The sequence below is a fragment of the Arvicola amphibius genome, chromosome 7, assembly GCF_903992535.2.
Source record: "Arvicola amphibius chromosome 7, mArvAmp1.2, whole genome shotgun sequence".
In the NCBI taxonomy this organism is placed as follows: Eukaryota; Metazoa; Chordata; class Mammalia; order Rodentia; family Cricetidae; genus Arvicola; species Arvicola amphibius.
Genome location: NC_052053.1, coordinates 57,024,636 through 57,048,434, shown reverse-complemented (window position 1 = coordinate 57,048,434; position 23,799 = coordinate 57,024,636). Strand labels below are relative to the sequence as shown.

At 38.4% G+C, this 23,799-nt stretch overlaps 1 protein-coding gene and 1 long non-coding RNA gene across 7 annotated transcripts in view; one reads left to right on the top strand and one right to left on the bottom strand.

Annotated features, from left to right (window-relative positions):
- The first annotated feature begins 80 nt into the window (after positions 1 to 80).
- The window catches only part of Rabgap1 (RAB GTPase activating protein 1), a 147,880-nt gene continuing 124,161 nt past the window's right edge, over positions 81 to 23,799 (top strand). For 2 of the 6 annotated variants that reach the window (XM_038336124.1, XM_038336122.1), the window contains exon 1: positions 81 to 272. In XM_038336124.1, coding sequence (XP_038192052.1) covers positions 238 to 272 — 35 coding nt within the window. In that variant the 5' untranslated portion in view covers positions 81 to 237. Of the gene's footprint in view, positions 273 to 8,504; positions 8,571 to 17,301; positions 17,323 to 23,799 lie in introns of those variants that run through there. The other 4 variants (XM_038336126.1, XM_038336121.1, XM_038336125.1 and 1 more) reach the window with 3 other exon arrangements.
- On the bottom strand, positions 4,343 to 8,391 carry LOC119818589. The gene is made up of 2 exons (XR_005286164.1): positions 8,266 to 8,391; positions 4,343 to 4,655 (listed from the first exon to the last, which is right to left on the bottom strand). It is a non-coding gene; the product is annotated as an uncharacterized LOC119818589 (long non-coding RNA).

The window sequence follows — 23,799 nt, the reverse complement described above, 5'->3', positions numbered from 1 at the left end:
AACTTCCAGGTCCCATGGTCATCTCCGCCAATCGGAATGCTCGAAGGACGACGAGCCCCTGAGAGGGACTTCCCGCGTTGTGGGCGGGGCGCAGGCCAAGGCTGGGGAGTCGTCTGCGGCTGCGGAGTGTCTGTGTCTTCGGTTTGTTCTGCAGCTTCGGGTCTTCCGTGGGATGCGTGTCCCAGCTCTGTTCTCGGTGGCTGTCGTCACGCAGGGCTCACACCGTCCGCCTCCTGCATGGGCCTGAACAGCCTGTCTGCGCACAAGCCGTGGTAAGTCCCTCCCGCCCTGGGATGTGGACTCGCCGCGTGGGAGCCTGGAACGCCTAAAGCTGTTGGTTCCCCTCCCTTGTGGATACTGGTGTGTCTTAGGGACTCTTTCTTATGTGTTCCGGGCCAGTCTCTTGCCTTCCATAGCTTCGGTTACCCTGGAGGTTCACAGATCTCTCGTTAGCCTGAAAACGTCTCTCGAGATATATTTAGTGTTGATTGTCCAATGTTTTAATGTGCCTGTTTGAATCAAGTTCATGCCCAGGCCTACCCAGCTATAGTTCTTGGTTGTTGAAAACATAACAGGAATCATCCACGTACTCCTCCCGATGAGAAAATTTGAATATCTTTCTGAATCCCCTGTGCTTTGCCAGTCCACTTGTTTGCTGCGTTATCTTCATTTATTTTATTTACCCTTCGGGGGCGTTATTATGTAAAAAAAATAATTGTCATTTTAATCAGTTGCCAACCTAAATTTAAGTGGCCTTGTGCAATGTTGTGTAACCACTACTAGCTATTCCCGCTTTACCACTTTCTATTCTTTTGTGGATATCCACGTTTTGTAACATGTGTTAAAAACCTTCCGCCATGGAGTGTACTTGTTGAAAATCAATTAGCTTATGAGAATTTTTTGCCGGGCTGTCAAGAGTACAGTGATCTATATATTTATCCATATTAGTACCATACTGCTTTGCAGGCATTTTTTTGCATTTATTATTCATCTTTCTTTAAGACTGTTTTGGTTCTTCAAGATATTTGGTACCTCCATTTGAATTTGGTACCAGGGATTGAACCAAGGGCTTTCTTGGTGCTACACAAGTACTGTAGTACTGAGCTACATCTCTAGCCCTATTTTTGTATTGACTTGAGGATTGACTTTACCTTTCTTGGAAAAAGGCTTTTGGAAATGGGGTTTTATGGAATATGTAGGTTGCATTGGATAGTGTTAAGATTTTGATGCCTACCCGTACATAAACATAAAATGCTTCTTTCTTTAAGTCTTTATTAATTGCTTTCAACAATTAGTTTTTGGCATTATTGGTTCATTGACACTTTTTGTTGTTTGTTGTTGTTGTTTTCTGAGACAGGGTTTCTCTATGTAACCCTGGGTGCCCTAGAACTCACTCTGTAGACCAGGATGTCCTCAAAATCACAGAGATCCCCTTGTGTACGCCTCTGAGTGAGTGCTGATTTCAAAGTGTGCACCACCACTGCCTGGCTTCATTCACACATTTTTATTGGATTTGCTTATTTAATTTCCTTTTTCTATTTCTTATTGCTAGTGTCCAAAAATAATTTTTAAAAAACACTGATTTTTTTTTTTCATGTGTTGGTATAGTTGTAGTTCACTTATTCTGGTACTTCTCTTGTGGCCTCTTTTGATTTTCTACTATAGATTGGTGTAATCTATGAACAAAGATCATTTTACTTTTCCAACAGGATACTTTTTCTTTTTCTTGTCTAATAGTTCTAGCAATTAGTACAATGTTGAGCAGGAGTAGTAACAGTAAAGTAAAAGTGGGCATCCTTGTTTTATTTCTGATGTTAAGAGGAATTTTTTATGCCTTAAATTATTATGTGTTTCACTCTGAGTTTTTCATAAACACCTTTGCCATGTTGAAGAATTTTCTGCCCATTCTTTTGTTGTATCAGTGTATTCTGTTGATTGATTTTGTTTAACTACCTTGCGTCCATGAAGTAGGCTGAATCTACTTGGTCATGGTGAAATTCTTTTAATATGCTTTTGGGTTTAATGTATTTATAGTTTGCTGATTATTTTCATATCAAGTCTTCATTGGTACTGATCTGTATTTTTATTTATCTATAATGCATTTGACTGATTTTGGTGTCAGTAGTACTGACTGCATAGAATGTATTAGGAAGCATTCATTCCTCAATTTTTTGTAAAAGTTTCAGGAAAACTCTGCTAATTCTTCCTTTAAACATTTAATAGAGCCGGGCAGTATGGCACATGCCTTTAATCCCAGCCTTTGCTAGGTAGAGGGAGGCAGATCTCTGTGAGTTCAAGGCCAGCTTGGTCTACAGAGTGAGTTCCACGACAACCAGGGATGTTACACAGAGAAATCCTGTCTTGAAACAAAAAACAAAACAAAACAAAAAACATTTAATAGAATTCATTAATGAGACTGAACAATGTGAGACTTTGCTTGTTGGGAAATTTCGATTTCTAAATAAATCTCTTTATTTTGTATAGGGTTATTGAGGTTTTCTCTTGAACCAGTTTAGTTCATTTATTTCAAGTGATGTGTCCTTTTCTTTTTTGCTCTCTAATTTTTGACATGTAGTTATTACAATACTCTCATTTAAAAATTATAATGTTAATAGTAATATATCCCTGGTTTTATTTCTTGTTACAGTTATATGTATATTGTCTCTAATTATTCTGTCAATTTTGTTGTTCCTTTTTTTTATAATTTTTGTTGATTTTTCTCTTGCTTTTTTCAACTGCTTTGTCTCTTATTTAATCTTTAATTTTTTTTAATTTTTGTGCTAGCTTTGATTCTTTGTTTTGTTTTGTTTTGTTTGTTTATGATACAGGATCTCTCTTTGTGGGCCTGGTTGTCCTAGAACTCCCTATGTAAACCAGGCTAGCCTCAAACCCATAGAGATCCACCTTCTGATTGCCAAGTGCTGGGATTAAAGACCATACCTAGTTTGCTTTACCTATTATGTCTTTTTGTAGATCTTTGAAGAATAAGGTCTAGGTTTTTTATATGAGTTTTTTTGTTATTGTTGGTTTGTTTCTTTTGTTGTGTTTTTGAATTTTGAAACCGGGCTTATCCTAAACTGGCATTGATCTCACTATTTAGACAGAGATTGTCCCTGAATTTGTTATCCTCTTGCCTCTACCCTTCAAGTACTGGGATTACAAGTATGCACCCATCTATTCTTTTGCACCCACCTCTGAGGTCTATTTTAAATATAAACTTAAAATTAAAGTTCCTTCTGATGATTGTCATAACTACAGCTTATAAAATTAATATGCACATTATGTTTGTTTATTTCTAAGTATTTTATAATTCCCTTTGATTTTCTTCTAGCACTTATTGGTATTGTTTCTATATGTTTATAATGATTCTAGTTTTCCTCTTCTTGTTGATTTCTAACTTTATTCTGTTACGTTGACAGGAAATCTGTAGTTTGTTGTTGTTTTATTACCCTTTTGGCTCTTTGCTCTCTGAGAGCCTGTCATGCAGCTCCCAAATAAGTGTGCACACACACACACTTCTTCTTACTTATAAATGCCCGGCCTTAGCTTGATTTCTTTCTAGCCAGTTTTTCTTAACTTAGATTACCCATCTACCTGTTATCTCTGGGCCTTTTTCTTTTCTTACTTCTGTAATCTTATTTTCGCTCTTACACCCCATCTGTGGCTGGAGATGTGGTGAGGAGACTCACCCCTTTTTTTCTTGCTCCTCGATCTCTCTTCTTGCTCCTCGATCTCTCTTCTTGCTCCTCCTTCTTCTATTTTTCTTCTCCTTTTATTTATTCTCTCTGCCTGTCAGCCCCATCTGTCCTTTCTTCTGCTTTGCTATTGTCCGTTCAGCTCTTTATTAGACCAATCAAGACCAATCAAGTGTCACAGTAACAGACACAGTAACACAGCTTCACAGAGTTAAACAAATGCAATTAAAAGAATGCAGCACATCTTTGCATCATTATACAAATATTCCACAGCATAAACAGATGTAACATGACTTAAAATAATATTCCACAACAAAGATCCTTTGTGGACTTGTAAAATTCACTAGGGCTTGTATTGTTGTCTCTCTTGGTGACTCTTGCATATAGACTTGAGAACAATGTGTACTTTGTGATTAATGTATGGAATGGTTTATACATGCATGCTAATAACTCTAGTTGCCCACCCCCAGCTGTCCTGGAACTCACTCTATAGACCAGGCTGGCCTTGAACTCTGAGATTTGCCTGACTCTGCTGGAATTTAAGGCGAGTGCCATCACTAGCCAGCAGAAAGCTTGACTCATGGTTTCAGAGTTTTCAGTGCATCATGGTCACAAGGATGTAACAGAGCTGAGCAGCCACAAAATCAATGATTTAGCTCGCTCATTTTATTCTACCCCCTCCCAAAGTTGGGGGTTATACCCAAGGCATTGGTTATTTCTTTTGGTCATTGGGATATAAGCACAAGCCAGCTACCATTTTTTTTTGTTCATTTTGATATAATTTTTAGGAGTTTTAAGGGAATGACATTGTATTATTTCCCTTTTACTCTATTTGGAATCAAAGATTAGGACATTGATAAGCAACTGTTTATGTGGAGCAAAGTAGACCACTGCTGTGCTGATCAGGGAGGACTCAGGCATGTTGGGGGAGGCTGCTTGTTTATTCCCAGATGTCCAGACCTGAAATAAACACAGAAACCATATTATTTGTAGTACTGTTTGGCCAATAGCTTAAGCATATTTCTAGCTAGCTCTTAAATCTTAAATTAACCCATTTCTATTAATATGTAGCTTACCCTCAAGGTTTCAGCGTGTCTGTCTCCTGCTGCGGGTACATGGTGTCCCTGACTTCGCCTACTTTTTCTATATATCTTTTCCAGTCTGGCTTTATTCTGTTAAGCCATTGGCTGAAAGCAGCTTCTATATTAACCAATGGCAATAAAACATATTTACAGCATACAGAGGGGATCCCACATCACAGGCTTATGTGCATGATGACAGTACGCAGGCTCATGTACATGTTCAGTAGGGTTGCAGGCTCACTGAAGAGCCAGGAAAAGATTAAAACTGGGCTGAAGAGATAGCTCAGTGGTTAAGACCTGGGTTCAATTACCAGCATGGTATTTCACAGCCTGCTATCTGTAGCTCTAGTTCCAGGATGCCTGATGCCTTCTTTTAGCCCCTGAGTGCCTCTATGATGTACACAGACATACATGCTGGCAAAAAACACTCATATACATAAAAATGAAACAAAAATTAAAATCCCAACAAATAAGGGGGATAAGGGAGATCTTGGTTTCTACAATTACCACATATGATTCAGATGTCTTAATTTCCAGTAAGTTTGAAAATCACAAAGCAGAACTGAAGAGATGGCTCAGTGGTGAAGAGCACTTGCTGTTCTTGGAAAGGGCCCAGGTTCAGGTCCTAGCACCTACATGGCAACTTACATGGAGTCTGTAACTCCATGTCCTGGATTTGTGTCAGCTTGACACAAGCTGGAGAGACTGGAGAGAACCTCAATTGAGAGAATGCCTCCATCAGATCAGGCTGGATGGAAGCCTATAGAGCATTTTCTGAATTAGTGATTAATGTGGGAGGACCTGACCCATTGTGGGTAGAGCCATCCCTGGGCTCATGGTTCTGTGTTCTATAAGAAAGCAAAACTGAGCAAACCATTGGCAACAAGCAGTAAGCAACATTCCTTTGCGACTTCTTCCGCTTCTGGACTTCAGGTTCCCAGCCTATCTGAGTAGAATTTCTTCAGTGAGGAACAGTGATGTGGAAACATAAGCCAAATAAACCCTTTGCTCCCCAAGTTACTTTGGTCATAGTGTTTCATCACAGCAGTAGTAACCCTAACTAGAACACTCCAGTTCCAGGGGACCTGACTCCCTCTTCTTGCCTTTGCAGGCACCAGGCACTCATGTGGTACACATAGCATTCATGCAGGCAAAACCAAAATACATAAAATAAAGGTAAATAAATATTTTCTTAAAAGCATAAAGAAATTGTGAGAGATATAAAGAAATAGGAAGGTATGGTCCATTTGAAATAAAAAATTAAGTCCAAAAATTGTCCCCAAGGAAGCTTAGATATTTTATTTAATATTTAACAAAAAATTTATGGGGTATTGGTCTTGATCAAACCTAGAGACCCATGTATTTTGGCCATATCTGACAGACTTTAAAACATCAGTTTTGAGTTACTATAAAAATTCAAGTCGTGAATGAAGTCAAGAAAACAATATATGAACAAAACGAGAATCTCATGAAAAAAAGGTTATGCAAAGCAGCCAAAATAAAATTCTGACATTGAAAAGTACAACAATGGAAATAAAATATTGATTGATGGGGTTGAGTGGATGGCTCACTCGGTTAAGTGTTTGCTGTGTAAGCAGAAGGACCCAAGTTCAGTCCCTAGAACCCACACAAATAAACCAGGCCTTGCAGTAAATGCTTGCAGTTCTAGTGCTACAGAGGTGAAATCTGCTGAACTCCTGAGTTGGATGCCCAGCCAGTGTATCCTAATCATGGAACTCCAGGCCAGTGAGAGACCTTATTTCCAAAAAAAAAAAAAAAAAGCAAGATGTACAGGATGAGTAACATTTAGAATGTCCTCAGGCCTCTAAGCACATGCTTACGTGCCTTCTTGTACATACATGTGCATGCACTCAGGCGCCCCCCCCCCCCCCCCACACATTATTGGAAGACTTCCAGGGCAGATTTGACCAGCCAATCAGTTAGTTTGGATGGGGTTCTATTTTAAATGCCCTAGTCCGACTTCCTTGTGCTTAGCTTTCCTGCATTGTTATCTAGTATGTCTAACACAGCATTCTAAGTAACATGCATTAGTCCATAATGTTTCTCTCAAGTCCTTGAACTTTCAGATACAACTTCTAGTTTGCAAAAGTGTAGGATTTATAAGGCAAACTCAATGACTTCACTGTAGATTTCTTGAAGCAAATTTTATTCAAATCCAGGAATTTTGTACTTCAGTTTTTTAGATATTTGTAAAGAGCCATTCATTTTCAAATTGTACATTTAAAAAACACCTAAAGGGCACAAGTAGATGCAAATAATGATCTAATAATTAGATGTAATAATAAAAAGTAAGGTATGTATTGTTAATTGAAAAAGGAGATTACTAACTGATATGTTACTCTAGCATTTGGGAGATGGAGGCAGGAGTACCAAGAGGCAAGCCTGGGTTACATGATGCTCTGTGTCAAAAAATGGCATCAGATTACTAAACCAATCTTGTCAACTGAAATGTTAACATTGGTGGTGAAAATATGACATTCCTATTTATGTCTATTTTTTAATTTTTTCCAAACTTATTGATTATGCAATAGTTTTATTTAAGAATACTTAATTTATACATGTATTTTGACTATACTTATGAATCGAGGAATTTATGAAAGTTGTCTACTAAAATAGTAAACATTTTGCTAGGAGTTCCCAAGATTATACTTTCTTCCTCATTATTTGCATACTTTAAAATAGGTGTGTAAAAAGGAAACATCATCCTTATCCCACTGGAGTGTAGGTGTTTCGTAAAGCATAGACACAAAGAGGAACTGTAGCAACAAAACTTTTTTAGGGAGGTGTTTTTATTGCTTTTCTTGTTCACATTATAAATGAGTCACTAGGAAAGGAGTGTATTTCGTTCTGATATCGAGTAAGGGGCTTTAGAAGTATAAAGTACGAAATCTTGTATAGTAGCAGTGCCTGGTGACAAAGACCTGTAATCCTAGCTACCTAGGAAGGTCAAGATAGGAGGATGAAAAATTCAAGACTTGCTTGATTTACAAAGTGAGTTCAAGGCAGCCTGGGGTAACTCAGTGAGAAGTCTCAAATAAAAGTAAATCTGTGTGGTAAATGCATGAGGTCCTAGGTTCAAGCCTTAGCAACAACAACAAAATAACTTAAAAAAAACTGCACACCGCCTGTTTTGTTTTCGGCTACATTGTGTTTTCTGGAGAGGAATTTTAAATTTTGCTTTATTGCTGTTGCTTTGTATTCAATTTGTAATGCTTTTCAAATAAAATTCTAATCTTCGGAGTCACAGTCCGAAACAACCTTATTCCTTTCTAGTTTCTTCAGTGCCTAAAACGGGCTAACTCTAGGGAGTCTATAGTCTAATTTGTAGATAGGATTCTACCACATAATCCTCACGGGTTTGGGGTAAAGATGAAATAAGAGAGAGGTTTCTATAAAACCACTTATCACAACCCTGGCTTTGCGCGCCTCAGTAAAAGTTGGGGGCTTGAGTTGGCGTTAAGTGCTACCTTGCAGATTTAGGACTTGCTCATTAAAGGTGGCATCCGGGCTCAGGTTCCAGCTGCTGTCGCAGGTTGTTGAGGCTGAGTATCGGGCGCAAGCGCAGATCTTCCAGCAGGTTCCTAGGTAGGGCTGCAAGTAAGGAAGCTCCGCCTCGCGGGAGGACACGGGGCCTATGAGGTGGGGCGGGAGGCGGGCCGGAGGACGGAAGGAGCCGCTTCACGTGAGCAGGGGGCGGGAAGGGGGGGGGGGAGGCAGGGCGGCGGGGAGGCCCAGGCGGCGGAGCCTCCCGGATGGTGCTCGGCGGCAGCAGGTCGGGTAGTGTCGCCGTTCCCCTCCTCTCACTCTGGTCTCCCCACTCCGGAGGCGGGGGGTACTTTTGCCGCCCTGGCTGGAGCCCGGCTGCCTTCTCCCGCCGGGCGTGGTCCAGCCGGGAGTTGCAGGGGGCTCCCAGGACGGGCGGAGTTCTGAGGGGAGAGGAGATTGGGTGTGGGGAAGCGGCCGCGGAGGGCAGATGGCGCATGCGCGGGCCCTACCCTCCAGGAGCCCCTGTCCAAACCGGTTCCCCCAGTCAGAGTGGGTGTCTGTCTCCAAGCTACTACGTAACTGCTGCCTTTTGAGAGGTCTCTCCCCCCCCCCACACACACACACCCCCAGCAAAGCCGGTTTCTCTACTTTCGTGTTTTGGTCTCGGTTTTGTTTGAGGAATTGCCGATGTTCTCTGCCTCAGTTTCTCCCGTTGCCTACTAGGTCGGTGTGTGTGTGACTGAGGTTGATTTGGGCCTCCAGTTGGCTTCCCTGGTTGCTCCTAATTTGAAAGACTTGATCGCTTTCAGTGTCGCTCTGCTTTCTCCTATTGGTGTTTTGTGTCTCATATTATCCACCTGCAATTAAAGTGTCTTTGGCATAGCACTCTTTCCATCCACAAGAAACTCCTGTATGCTCCAGCGCCTTATCATGTCTTGATTTTTTTAGCACCTTTCGGGGTTATGTGAGTCCTCCCAAAGGCTATCCCCGGTCTTCCAGGAGTGTACTGTCCATTTCCTGATAGTAGGCAGGACCATAGTCTTGACAAATACCCACATTTGTAGTCTGCACCTTTTCTTGAAAGCATATCCATACCTGTGTTACCCGAAGGATCCACTTCTCTTGGAAGCGTATGACCTAAGCAGACTTAAACTCATTATGCTCGCAGCACTCGTTTTAAAACCGTGCTCCTACTTCAATTTGAGATTTGGGGGTTGGGGAAGTCCGCAGGGCGTGGGTCCCCTCCCCAACAGGGAGAGGCTTTCACAGTGTGCTTGATATTTTCATTTAGATCAACACCTGTGTTTGCATTATTGTGAATAGACACACGTATATGAGCATCCAGCTGCATTGTTTATTTAGGCAGAGAAGCAATGGAAGGTAGTGAAACTGTCCAGCTGAAAAGTCATTGAAAAAAAACTTCGGTGCCGAGGAAGTGCATGTATAACTTTTTGGTTTTTCAAGGCAGGGTTATTTTGTGTATCCCTTACTTGTCTTGAAACTCCTCCGTAGAAAGGCTTGTGCCACCACCACCCAGTGCATATATAACTTTTTAATGTAAGTGAAGGACCTGTTGTCTTAATTCACAGCTATATATGGTGCTATAGATTATGCTATATATTAAAGATTTAACCAAACCTTTCTTAGGAAATGAAAATGAAAAAGAAAATTCTTTATGATCTTTCTTTATAGCTCTAAATTTGATTTAAAATTTGAATGCATGATTGATTTGAATATATTTACATTTTAATTTACATGCTCCATGGCTGTAGTAGGAGGCCCTTGAGTTCAGGGCCCTACCTGGGCTATGTAGTAAAACCCTGTCTCAAAGAACAACAAACCCCCTCCCCAAATTACATGTAACTTTAATACAAAATGTTAGATCAGTTTCATGATTAAAGTTGCCATATTGCTATGTTGTGGTACAATTTTCCGTAACTGTGTGTCAGTGTGTGTGTATGTGTGTGTGTGAATCTGAGTTTAAAAGCAAATCAGTGTTTGACAGTGTGCCTTGGTAGATCATAGCATTAGCCAAGCAGACTCATACACACACTCAAAAATACAGTTGAAGAAATTGCTCTGACAATGGCTCGCCATAATTAATTATCTTTGCAGCTTTTATATTCTTATTCTTGGACGCTTCACTATGATTTATGATTGCCAAGAAGTCTACTTCAAAGTGAGGAAATAAAAACATTTTAAAACAAAATACAAGATAACAGACTTTTAAAGAATCAGTATATACCTAAAGTAACTCAGTTTATAATTGTTTTATAATTCTTTTTTTTGGTTTTTCAAGACAGAGTTTCTCTGTAGTTTTGGAGCCTGTCCTGGCTCTTGTACACCAGGCTGGCCTCAAACTCACAGAGATCCACCTTTCTCTGCCTCCCGAGTGCTGAGATTAAAGGCATGCAACACTACTGCCCAGCCATTTTGGTACTTCGTATGTATTGCTTTTCTTCTTTTTTTTTTAACCAAATTTTCATAGATCTTAAGGAATAGATACCCATGTATATCCTGAAAGGAAAATGCTGCTTCACCTGAACACTGTGTTTTCATTTCTTCACAAACTAGTCACCTGGTCGTCCTTCTCCACTTTCATCCTTTCCTGTATTGTTAGCCTTAAAAGAAAAATATAAGCAAAGCAATATTGCGGGTGTTTGCACTGTTGTTGACTCATTTCATGTACAAAGACTGACCAAATATAGAAGTGTGTAAGTCATAAACATGTTACTTTATACAGTTTGGCCTAAAATTTTCTCTTCTCTTTCAAGTTGATCATAATATTCTGAAGATTTTCTCTCAGAGTAGAGTTTTGTAAGACCCAAGTTTCCCCAACCCTTCTTTCAGTCATTAAAAAGTAAATAAAACCCTAATTCTGTCTTTTAAGTTCATTATTGACACTAAGCTTTTCAATAAAATAAAAATAGATTTTAATTAACGATGCTGCCAGACTTAGAGGTTTGTATTTCCCAGTGCATAATTGTTAAGAATTTCTGGTTACGTCTGTATCAGATCAGCATTTGCATCATAAGCCACTGGTCTTTGGATTCTGTCAACCTTTGTGGCAATAAATTTTTCTCCATATCAAAGTCTTGCCTTTATTTATTTATTCATTCATTTATTTATTATTTATTTATTTGTTTGTTTGTTTAAAGGCTAGAGTAGCCTGGGCTAGTGATCCTTCTGTTAGCTGCTGAAAGTACAGAAATGCACCTCACTTGTAGCTTGTGTTGGACTTTTTATGGCATGTTAACTATGAGTTTCTGTGGTAAATTTAACATTTTGTTAATTTAACGTGTTGTGTTAAAAACATTTAATAGTAATTTGTTTTTCAACTTTCTCTTTCATTTTCCATTAAACATTTTGGTAATTGCAACCCATAGAGTACAGTCTGGATCTACCTCTAAGGATGAGTCTTGCACCTCTTAAAAGAAGTAGTATTGAAGGGCTCTAAGTATGGCCTGAGTATAGCAAACATTGAAGACAGGTTTTGCCCTTTTCCTCTTTCCCTTGCTAAACCTGGTACATTACTAAAGCTAGCACCCAAGGCCTCTTCTCTTATTTGGCCATGACTTGTTCCTAAGGTAAAACATCAAGGTCCAACAATCAAAATTCAGTATTTAGCTAACATGACCAATCAGGATTTTCCAGCTCACCCTAGCACAGATTCCCCCTTTTCCCCTTAAAAACCTACTCCTGTTTAAAAAAAAAAACAAAAACAAAAAACTTGCTGTCTCTCTCCCTCCTTCCTTCTCTCCCTCTCTCTTTTGTTTTTGTTTTTCTTTTTCAAGACAGGGTTTCTCTGGAACTTTGAAGCTTTAGAGCCTGTCCTGGAACTTACTTGTTTTGTGAACCAGACTGGCCTTGAACTCACAGAGATCTTTCTGTCTCTGTCTCCCTAGTGCTGGGATTCTCTCTTGCTCTCTTGTTGTTGCTCTTGTTTTGAGACAGTGTCTCTTGTAGCACTGACTTTCCTAGAATCTAGTTTGTAAACCAGGTTGGTCCTGAACTCACTGATATCCACCTGCCTCACAACTGCAGGGATTAAAGGCGTGAGCCACTAGACCCAACTTGACTTAATATTTGAAGATAGTAAGTGCACTCACATCTATATTGGATTAAATGTGGAGTGTATGTACAAGATTGATGGAAATAGGCAATGATTTTTATTATTTTTGTGATGAGCTCTGTGCATTTGAAGGTATCCTGATGAATGAACTGTTTCTGGCAATAGGGGGTAGGGATATGTCATATAAATCTCTTGCTGTGCCACACAGTGGTGGTGCACGCCTTTGAACCCAGAGGCAGGCGAGTCTCAGTGAGTTTGAGGCCAGCCTGGTCTACAAAGTGAGTTCCAGGACAGCCTAGGCTACATAGAGAAACCCTGTCTCAAAACAATAACAACAACAACAACAACAACAAAAAAAACCCTCTTGCTGTGGCATAGGATTTTCTGTGTATACCTTTGATTACTTGCTGAAGAAAAATTATTTCTTTGTTGTCATGAGTTACCTGTTGCATCCTCTGTATTGAAATGAAAGCTGATTTTTGGGGGTGGCAATGGTGACACATGCCTTTAACCAACACTCTAAAGGCAGAGCCAGGCAGATCTCTGTGAGTTCGAGGCCAGCATGGTCTACAGAGCTTGTTCCAGGACAGTCAGAGCTACACAAAGAAATTCTGTCTATAAACATGCCCCCACCCTCGCAAAATAAAAGAAAAAAAAAGCTGAAATTTTTTTTTGTCTGACCCAAAAAGCTAAAACTTAACCAGTCCTATATTTAAAATACTTTTATTTTGGTTTTGGCTTTAAGAAATGGTCTTTTCAGATAGATTTAAAACATTTATGGAATTTAAATATTTATGAATTTTGTATCTTCTTGCACAAATGCCTGTTACAGTAATTTAAGATGCTAATGAACTGCCTTCCCATGTGCTTGATACACTTCCTAATATCTTCCATCCCTTTGTTAGTATGGACTGGACCTCTATCAAACATTATTGGTATGCTCTCAACATATTCCTCTGAAAAATAAACAAGTTATAGAAAATAGAAACTACTAGTACATTTCTCCTAGATTTTAGTCTATTACTGATACATAGTCAGACATTTCAGATCTCAAGTACAACAAACAGGTAGATATTCTAAATGGAAGAAGTTCATTTTTCTTAACTATGCATGAGGAGGAATTATGTTGACTAATTTTCTAAAAGGTTGAAAAAAATCTTTGAAAGATTTGCAATGCTTTAAAGTATTCATATTTTATATCTACACAATGCTAATTTAAATTACATTATGCTTCTGAAATCTGTTCAGAAAAAAATGAATAAATTTTTTTAATGTGCTAGTAGGACTCAGAAGAAATGACCTTGACACTAAGCAGTAGTAAGTTCATTGATATTAAGATAATTTTCATATGTTCCTTTTGTGTAGTTTCTATTATGAAAAGGGCTTTCAAATAGCAATTTAAATATTTAGTAGGTACTTTGAAGTGACATGAGTTCTAGAGGGAAGAAAAAGTACTGTGTCCTGAAGTAGCCATACAAACATAAACCATTTATTTCATCCTTTTATTAAATTTTCAGTATCAGCATTATTGCATTCAAGTAATCAACAGAGTTAAGAGGATTGTTTTTTAAAAATATATTTTATGGTTTATTTAACTTTATTTTATGTTCATTGGTGTGAAGGTGTCATACTCCTACAACTGGATCTTCAGTCAGTTGTGAGCTGCAATGGGGGTGCTGGGAATTGAACCCAGGTCCTCTGGAAGAGCAGTCAGTGCTCTTAACCACTGAGCCCTCTCTCCATCCCCAAGAGGATTGTTTTATGTACACTTCTCTCCCTATTCCTGGTACTTTTTCTCAATAGTACCAAGGTATAGTGGGAAGAATATTAACTTTGGGATCAGAAAGACATGGACATCCCAAAGCCTTAGACTTAATTTAATATGTAATTGGAGGTAAAAATACTCACTAAATTTGAGATTTAGTTTCTTCATTGGTTAAAATGGAGCTACTTACTTTTAGCTCATGGGTTATTGTACCACTGCAAAGCACCTAATATTTTCTACTTTCTTAGGTAAAATAATAAGGTTCAGTCCCCTCATTTTACATAATAGAAATAACATCACTGTATAAGGTTTTAAGAAGAAAATCAAAATTTAGCTCTTTTTTGAAACCTATTAGATTACATTGTTAACCTTTAGATTAAACAAGAAGGGTTGATTGCTCATGAGAAAAAAAATAAAGCATTGGCTTTCTGTAGGAATTTTACAATACTCATTTTGTAAGGACTTTATTTACTTGCCTGCCTAGGCACCATGTTGTGCCTGGTCTCTGCAGAGGCCAGAAGAGGGTGTCACATACTCTGGAACTGGTTTTACAAGTGGTCATGAATGTCCATTTGTGGCTGGAACCAAAGCCAACTCCTCTGTAAAAAACAAGTGTTCTTAGCTGTTGAGCCTTCTCTCCAATCCCTCATTTTTGAGTTTTCAGGGTTTTAACCTGGGTGATATGGATAAATAGTATATGACTTGTGATTCAACCTTTAAAAAAAAACTCTTTAAAAGTTATGCCTTCTACAACATTGATTGACTTTGATGACATTATACTGAATGAACGAAGCCATCTTGAAAAAGACAGATTTTGTGTAATCCTGTTGCATAAGAGGTATTCAAGAGTATAACAGTCATGGTGAAAGAAGATAGAATGGTGGTTGCAAGAGACTGGAGATGAGAGAGATCCTAGGTGGTAGTAATATAGATGTGCTTAGTGCACAAATCTCACCCTAAACATGCCTCAGGTGGTGAAGTTGTATCACATGTATTTGACTGTGATGGTAGAAAGAAAGGAAAACTTTGTCTCAACTTTTAGATAAACTAGCTTTTCTAATTTTTAATTACAAATATACCCAAGATAAGTAAGTTTTCTTTTGTTTTTGTATTTAAAGTTGAAATTAATCAGAAGATTTGCTTACACATGATTCCATTACTTCACTAAATACAGTTCAAAGAAGCAGCTCCAAGTTAAGGGTCAGACTTTAAAACAAAGCCTATTGTTTAGCAATTAGTGGTGGAAAATAATCTGTATGGGAGGATTTTCCATTGAGTTCATTTAGTCTGTTTCATCCTTTTCAGGGGGGATATTCTATGAGAAATTCATTTGAAAACAAATGCAAGGAAAAAGGTTTAAAGACTGACAAAAAGCAAAGAACCTAGACTAATCTGTATATTCCCTTGTTACTCTGCTTATTTAATTTTGGTACTGGGGATCAAACTCAGAGCCTCACACATGCCAAGCATGTGCTCTGCCACTGAGCCCTACTGTAGATCCTAACTGTTCTTTGTGGAGGTTATGCCCTTTTGCTTGTGGACACTGGTGGTAGACACCAGCTAGTTGTTCTCAATTGTTTTCTGCATTCATGTTTTGAGGTAGGTTCTCTTGCTGAACCTGAAACTCACCAGTCAGCTACCTGATCAATGAGCTTTAATGTTCTACCCCACCCATACTCCCGTGCTGGAATTATGGGCTTATATATTTTTTAAAAAGTGGATTCCCAAGGATCTGAATTCAGGTCCTATTGATTGATTGCCATGGCAATAATGGCTTTTGCTGCTGACCTGTCTTCCCAGCGCTCATTTTACTTTAAAAGATACAAACCCAGTGGGAATTGACCTGCTATAACATCTTTGAACCTTGTTTTGTTTCTTCCTGTTATGTTCTAATTCCTGAACTGAGAGTGGTCTTAACCAGAGTTAAATTTTAGAAGGACACAGCATAGAGGACAGGCAAAGAATGGAGATAGAGATAGTAAGGAGTGAGATACAACTCAGAAAAGAATATAAACACCTACACCTTGGTGATCAGATAGATTCTCAGACCAGAGCTGAATCTTATATTAGCATAGTTTATTTGAGTCTGTGAAAACTATAGCATTGTTTGTTTTGTCCATATTCATACATTAAAATTATCCTTAACATTGAAAAAAAAAACAGAATAGAAACACCTAGGTGCCTGGGTTTACAACAACAACCTTTATAATTTTCTCTGTGAGCTAAAGCAAGTTACCCAACCTGTCTTGAGCTTGGGTTTGTCATAGAAAGTTAATAATCATCTGCCAAGGTTAGTGTGGCACTGGCAAAAATGTGTTTAAAGCCTCTCAACATCGGGCCTAAAATTGGCACTCAGTAAATTAAAACATATTACTTTCTTTTTAGATTTAGCAAGATGTTTAAGCATCCTCCTTAAGATTCCATAAAGCAAAAAAAAAAAGATTCCATAGAATTGTTCTGTGCTTACTGAGCAACACAGTCAACGTTATGAACAACAAAAAATGGTAGTGAGTAGGAAGGAAGTGATGAGTGTGTTTGTTCCAAAGGAAATACAAGGTATGTTTTGAGATTCTGATGTTTAACTGTCTTGTTGACTATGATGTTTGGGAATGTTCAAGGGTAGTTAGTATCTCGGATAGTTGGCACACTCCTGTAATCCCAGATCCCAGGAGTCTGAGGCAAGAGTCAATTTTAAGGCTAAATGGGGTTGTGCAGTGAGATTTTGGTCTCAAAAGAATGTGCTGGGCTGGAGAGATGGCGCAGTGGTTTAAGAGCACTGGATGTTCTTCCAGAGGACCCGAGTTCAATTCCCAGCGCCCACGTGGCAGCTCACAACTGTCTGTAACTCCAATTCAGGGAACCCGGCACCTTTATACCAATGCACATGAAATAAATTTAAATAAGTTATTAAAAACAAACAAAAAAGAATATGCTGTTGTTTGGTTTGGGTTTTTTCCTATTAGTTTTCTATAGCTATATTCCCAAGTACTTGCATATAGTGTAGCATATTGGTCATTTGTCTTTCTACCCAGATCCTACCATTACACTCATGCAGTCGTTGTCCCCCAGTGTCTTGCAGGATGGGATTGGTTCAAAGACCTGCCCATACTAAAATGGTATAATATTTGCATATAACCTGGACATCCTTGCACATCCCACATCTGACATACTGTAAATTATCTCTTGGATACTCGATACAATGTAAATACTTTTTACTTGTTATGCTATATTATTTAAGTGCTGTGGGGGGAAAGTACATGTTGGGTATAGATGTAATATTTTTTCTGCATATTTGTGATCCTCAGTTGAACTACATTGTGATCATGTATTCCCAGTGTGTAGCATATTTACTTCTAAAATGACTAGAGAATGAGTATAGTAGAGTAGGAGAGGTGTAACTTATTATATGATATAGTATATATCATAGTTCTTGTGATAAAACTTAAAAGCAAAGAAAAAAATTAGAAGCCCTAGCATGAAATTAAATAAACATTTCAGACTGCTTAACTATGTCACTAGATTGTTGTTGGATGGGGGGGGGGTCTCACTGGGAGGAAAAGAGGCACATTTCTCACTTAGGAACCACCATATAAAAACGCTTACAAGCCTAAAAGTAGTGAAATATTTGGTTGACTGTGTGGTATGATTTGATAAGAATAAAATGATAGCCAGGCTCAAGATTTTGAAGACTAAGTGATTCAAAGAATTTGGGTTTCAGTTTTCTTCTCAATTTTTTTTTAAATTTTTAAAATTTTTACCTGGGTGATGGTGGTTCATGCCTTTGAATCCCAGCACTTGGGAGGCAGAAGCAGGCAGATCTTAGTGAATTTGATATCTACAAAGCGATATTCAAGACAGCCAAGACTGTTAAACAGAGAAACCCTGTCTCAAAAAAACAAACAAAAAAATCATTTTTATGTGCATGGGTGTTTTGCCTGCACATATAAGAACAGCCTTCAGGAGGTCACAGGTTTGAGACAAACCAGAGTTATATGACAAGGCCTGACTCCTCCTACATCTTCCCAGATACAATTTAAATGGCACTACCTTTCACTGGATACCCTTACTCTGGTGTTTGTACTGCTGCTTTAGTAAACATTTGAACATTTATTGTGTGTCACACTAGGAACTAATACAACAACCATTAATGAAATGCTGAAAGGAGCTGGGTTTTAATTTACATGATATTTGAAAACAAAATTATATATTAAGTGATAAAGAGGTGCCATGGAGACTTGTAGAAATGGATGGAGATCAACTATTTTCACAAGGGAGTTTGTACTTCATTGTCTGTGGAAATTGGAATTAGAGACTGAAAGATGAAGACTTGATCAAAGGTAGATAGCTTTGTTGCAAGGAGCAGCTTGTTCGTCCCGACTGCCCAGCTAGCTTAGACCCGAAATAATCACACAAAAACTGTATTAATTAAATCATTGCTTGGCCTATTAGCTCTAGCTTCTTTTCCCTGTCTACCTAAGTTCTGCCCTATCAACAGGCCAAAGCAGTTTCTTTATTCATTAATGATATCACCTCCCCTTTTCTGTTTAAAAAGGAAGGTTTTAACTTTACCATAGTAAAATTACATATAACCGGTATCAAGCAAGAATTACAGTTACAATATTTATATCTACTTTATCTTTTATTATAACTAAGAAGAACTATAACTATCAATTCTTCAACTCCATCAAAGACTCCAGACGGATATAATTTTACCTAAGTAAACTGGAAGTTCATTGTAAGCAACTTCTAAAACACTAAAAATGACAGAGACATCTTGCTCTCTGGACAGTCACCCAAAGTTCTTCTGTACCATTGGGGCATCCATCTTCAGCCTACAGGCTCATAGTATCCAGTAGACTTTTCCTTGGAGCAGGAAATTTCAAAGACAGGTCTGCCTATATTGGCAGTTTGCCAGTCACTCTTCTATCTCCTGCAGAATGTCTTGCAGACTCTTTCATGAAGCAGGAACCCCGAAGGATCGTCTCACCTTTAGGCAAGTTCAGCAGTCATTTCTCTGTGTGTCTTGCATGTCCAGTTCATCTTGCATAAGGAGCCTCTTCGATAACCATCTTCCTCTTGAAATAGATGGGTGCTGCCAGGAGCAGATGTGTCTCACTCTCATGAAAAGTCCTAAATTTTTAAAACAATTTAAATGCCATATTCTGAAGGCCTCTGAAAGATTTGAAGAATACCTATATCATTGAAATATATCTCTGTAATCTAGAAAACCTAACTAACATAACTACAATCTTGACTATTAAGTTATATTTCTTAATTATACATTATGTTTTTAAATGGGCTGTACAAACACAATACCTTAATCAAGAGCACAATTATACATATAACAAAATTGACCTTAAATTTGTATCAGTAAACCAAGATCCATACCAATGCAAATTATTCATATCTATATTATATCCCCTTTTAAATGTAAACAAACATTTATGACAATATTTGGAAATATGGGTGTAGTTATTTTTCCAAAACTGCTTCCTCCTGTTTATTGGGCAAAGTAATTTCTTTGTGGGGTGTAGTTTTGAGGAGTATTCAAGGCAACCTTTCAGGAGGTCTTGGTCCATCAAACCATATTGGTCTTGAAGCAACCCACAGGGTCTCATCTTCTGTGAAAACAAAAGAAGAACCTTTTCCAAAGTAACATATCCTTAGACTCAATTTTGGAATCAAAATACCTTTATGTTGTTTTAACTTAGCAGTCCATACAATGGAATGTCTCTTTGTACTTAGCTCCTTCATAGTCAAAAAATTAAAAGGTAACACAATAATATACATAATCCAGACTGTGAATTTTCCATTTTTACATGGATTTTTACATGGCTTATTTTTTTACTCCTTTTGATCTATGACTATACTCTTTAAAGATTTTACCATGTTTTTTAGCATTAACTTTATTTTATGACTCTATATTTTTTTTCTTCTCTCTTCCAAGCCTACATACATTTATCTAACACTATGGCTCATCCGGATTCATCTTTATTGCATCTCTGTAATCCTTTACTGTCCAGAAGCGCTTTTTAAAATGTTAAGTGCTTCTTAAAACCTAAGATGTGCCATTTATAGGGTATTTATGGTTCTGTCTTCTTGCTGGTCCAGCCTAAAACTTAAGCTGCGCCATTACTATAGTATATATGGTATTCTCTGATTGCCTTCCCAGTCCAGCATGGCGGAGCTGCTAGCACCTCTTGAGAGCTATGCACACAGCCCCATTCTCAGGCACACAGCCAGTCCATGTTGCCATTAAGCAAGCTGCAACAGTCTGCTAACAGACCCCATCCAAATGCTCTGTAGCCGGACCTTCTGCCTGAAAGAGTTAGAGTTTATGCTGGCAGGGCCTAGAAAGCCAGCATTTTAAAACCACCACTTTTTTCCTACTACAGCTGAATCAGGTAAACCTCTTTTAAAGGAGCTGCCACACACTGGCAAACAGCAAGAAGCTGCGTTAAACTCTGTATTTTTGTGTCTAGAATACCTTTTCAAGCTCTCACATTTTTAAGTGGATTTAGTTGGCTACATGGGCACCAATCTGTTGCAAGGAGTGGCTTGTTCGTTCTGGCTGCCTGGCTTGCTTAGACCTGAAATAATCACACAAAAACTGTATTAATTAAATCACTGCTTGGCCCATTAGCTCTAGCTTTGTATTGGCTAACTCTTCATCTCTATTAATCTGTGTACCACCACAAGGTCGTGACCTACCAGCAAAGTTTCAGCATGTCTCCAGCAACGAATCCATGGCATCTCTCTGACTCTGCCCTTCTTTCTTCCAGCATTCAGTCCAGTCTTCCTTGCCAACCCAAGTTCTGCCCTATCAACGGGCCAAGGCAGTTTCTTTATTCATTAACATTAATCACAGCACACAGAGGAGACTCCCACATCACGGCTTGGCTTCTTGTTCTAACTGATAAAAATAGAATTTTAAAACAAAACAAAATTAGTCCTTAGTGTCTTAACGCAAGACTATAAGTCTCTGAGTATTACCAGAAGTTATCAATTTCTGTGATGCTGTTCGTTGCCAAGGCTGGAAAGGCTCTTACAGTCTGTCCATGAAGAATGGAAAGAAGTCTTAGAGTATAGTGTTTAATAAGCTTCATTCCTGCTGAGTGATTCAGTTAGTTTTAGCATATTTTTTTAAAAAAGCAAAAAACACAGTAAATTATCTTAAGTGTGTTTTTATCACCTCCTCAAAGGAACAGGTGGGACTTTGAGCCCACCAAATCTTTCTGACTTCAGAGTATTGGTAAAAGTTGTTAGACTCTGGGGTCATATGGGAGAGAGTTTTCCCAGGCCTTCTACTGGTGCTGCACTATTGACTTCAATTTAAAATAGAACCAAGACTTACTTGGCATGAAAAACTGACTTAAAATACAAGCTCTAAAAGAAACTTCTCAGCGCTGAGATGTTAGCTAATAAACAGGCATTGTCTTGATAGAGCTCTGCTTTGGGATCCACAGTAACAGTACAGTTTTGGTCTTGAGTTCTATTAGTTATGTACCTTGATCAAGTCAAACCATCTCATTCACACTTAATTTTATTATTTATAAAATAACAATGTGAAGATTAAATTAAGACACTTTCATCATGACATTATCAAACAACACAGTGTTTTTTTAGAAAACAAATTTTAACTGCAATGGGAATATCAACAAAGAAGCAATTCCTTTGACTTAAGTGAAAATGATCAGTTGGACTGAAAAGACTCCTAAAAGTAGAAGGGATACTAAACAAGCTGATTCTATACAGATGACAGGAGACCACTGTTACTAAGTCCAAGCCTGAAGGTATTGAAGTCTGCATCCTTAGCAAAATTCTTAGTTAGTGCTTATCCAACATGTTTCTTAGTTTGATACTCTAAATCAGCATATTTGGCCTTTATAAATTTGCATCTCTACAGGGCCTGTAAAGATGATTCAGCAGTTATCAACATTGTCAGTTCTTTCAGAGATATTGAGTTCAAATCCCAGCAACCACACAGTGGCTCACAATCATCTATAATGGTATCCGATGACCTCTTGGCATGCAGGTGTACATGCAGATAGAGTATTGCCACATACATAAAATAAACAAAGCTTTTAAAAAATTGCCTATCTGCTAAGACTTTGATTTGTTTTACTAACATTACTTTTACTGTACCAAATGTTCAATGTGTATTCATTCAGTGGATGAATGAAAACATTTTTCTTTGGACTTTTCAGAAGATGATTTTAAAGTATTTTTCAATCTGGTACTATGTATTCATTTAAAATTTTAAAACATGTTTATGAGCATTTGACGTGCATGTATTATGTATGTGCACTACATGTGTGCCTGGTATCCACAGAGTCCAGAAGACATGGGTCTCCTGGAACCAGACTTACAGATGGTTATAAGCATAGTTATCTGCATGCTGGGAAGAGAACCTGGGTCCTCTACAGGAACCAAAAGTGTTCTAACTTCTGAGCCATGTTTCTAGCCCTATTCATCATTTTTGAAACAGGGACTTACTGAGTACCCACCGCTGGCCTCAAACTTACAGCAGTCCTCCTGTCTTAATATCCTGAGTGGTAGAATTATAAGTGAGCACTGCTATGTTCCTCCCTACTATGCATTTATATTTGGTCTTGTAAAATATAGTCTCCAGATAATCTTTATTTGTTAATTTTCTTGAGACAGGATCCACCAATGTAGCTCTGGCTGGCTTAAAACTCAGCAACGTAGACTAGGCTGTCCTGGAATACACCAAGATCTGCCTGCTTCTACCTCTGTAGAGTGTTGGGAATAAATATATGTGCCACTGTGCCTGACTCTGTAATTGTTTTTTGTTTTTTTTCCAGTTATTTTATTTTATGTGCATTAGTGTTTTGCCATGAGTTTGGGGTCCCTGTAGAACTGGAGTTACAGACAGTTGTGAGCTCCCACATGGGTTCTAGGAGTTGAACCTGAGTCCTCTGGTAGAACAGCCAGTGACCCTTACCACACAGCCATCTCTCCAGCCCCTGACACCATAATCTTAAAGCAGAAGAAAAGTAAATAAAAGGCAACAGAAAGTCCAGAATAGAATCTATCCTTATCTGTGTCATTAGCTTGTTAAGTGATTTTTTTTCCCTTCTTTTGGAGTTGCTGTTTGTTTATGTTTAATATTATTGATGATTTCTGATTTGTAGTTTTTTGTTTTTATTATTTTGTTTAATACTTAGGAATGATGCAACTCTTTTTTTTCTGAGACAAGGGTTTCTCTGTGTAACAGCCCTGGCTGTTCTGGCACTTTCTTTATAGACCAGGCTGGCCTTGAACTCACTGAAATCCACCTGCCTCTGCCTCCCAACTACTGGGATTAAAGGCGTGCACCACCACTGCTCAGCTGAATGGTCCAACTCTTGATAAGTGCTTTAGTTGAGACTTAGACGAGAAAATAGTATGTTCAATAAGTATATGTTCATTAAAAATCCAAACCACAGGGTATGGAGCAGTGCCTCAGTGGTTAAGAGTACTTACTGCTCTTACAGAAGAGGGCCTGGATTCAATTCCCTGCACCCACATTGTGGCTCAAAATCATTATTAACTCTAGTTCCATGGGATCTGAAGCACTCTCATGCCTTGTTGGGTACTGCGTCCATGTGATATACATACATATTCAGGAAAAAGTCTGCACACATAAAATACTGATCTTAAAAAAATTTCAAAGCC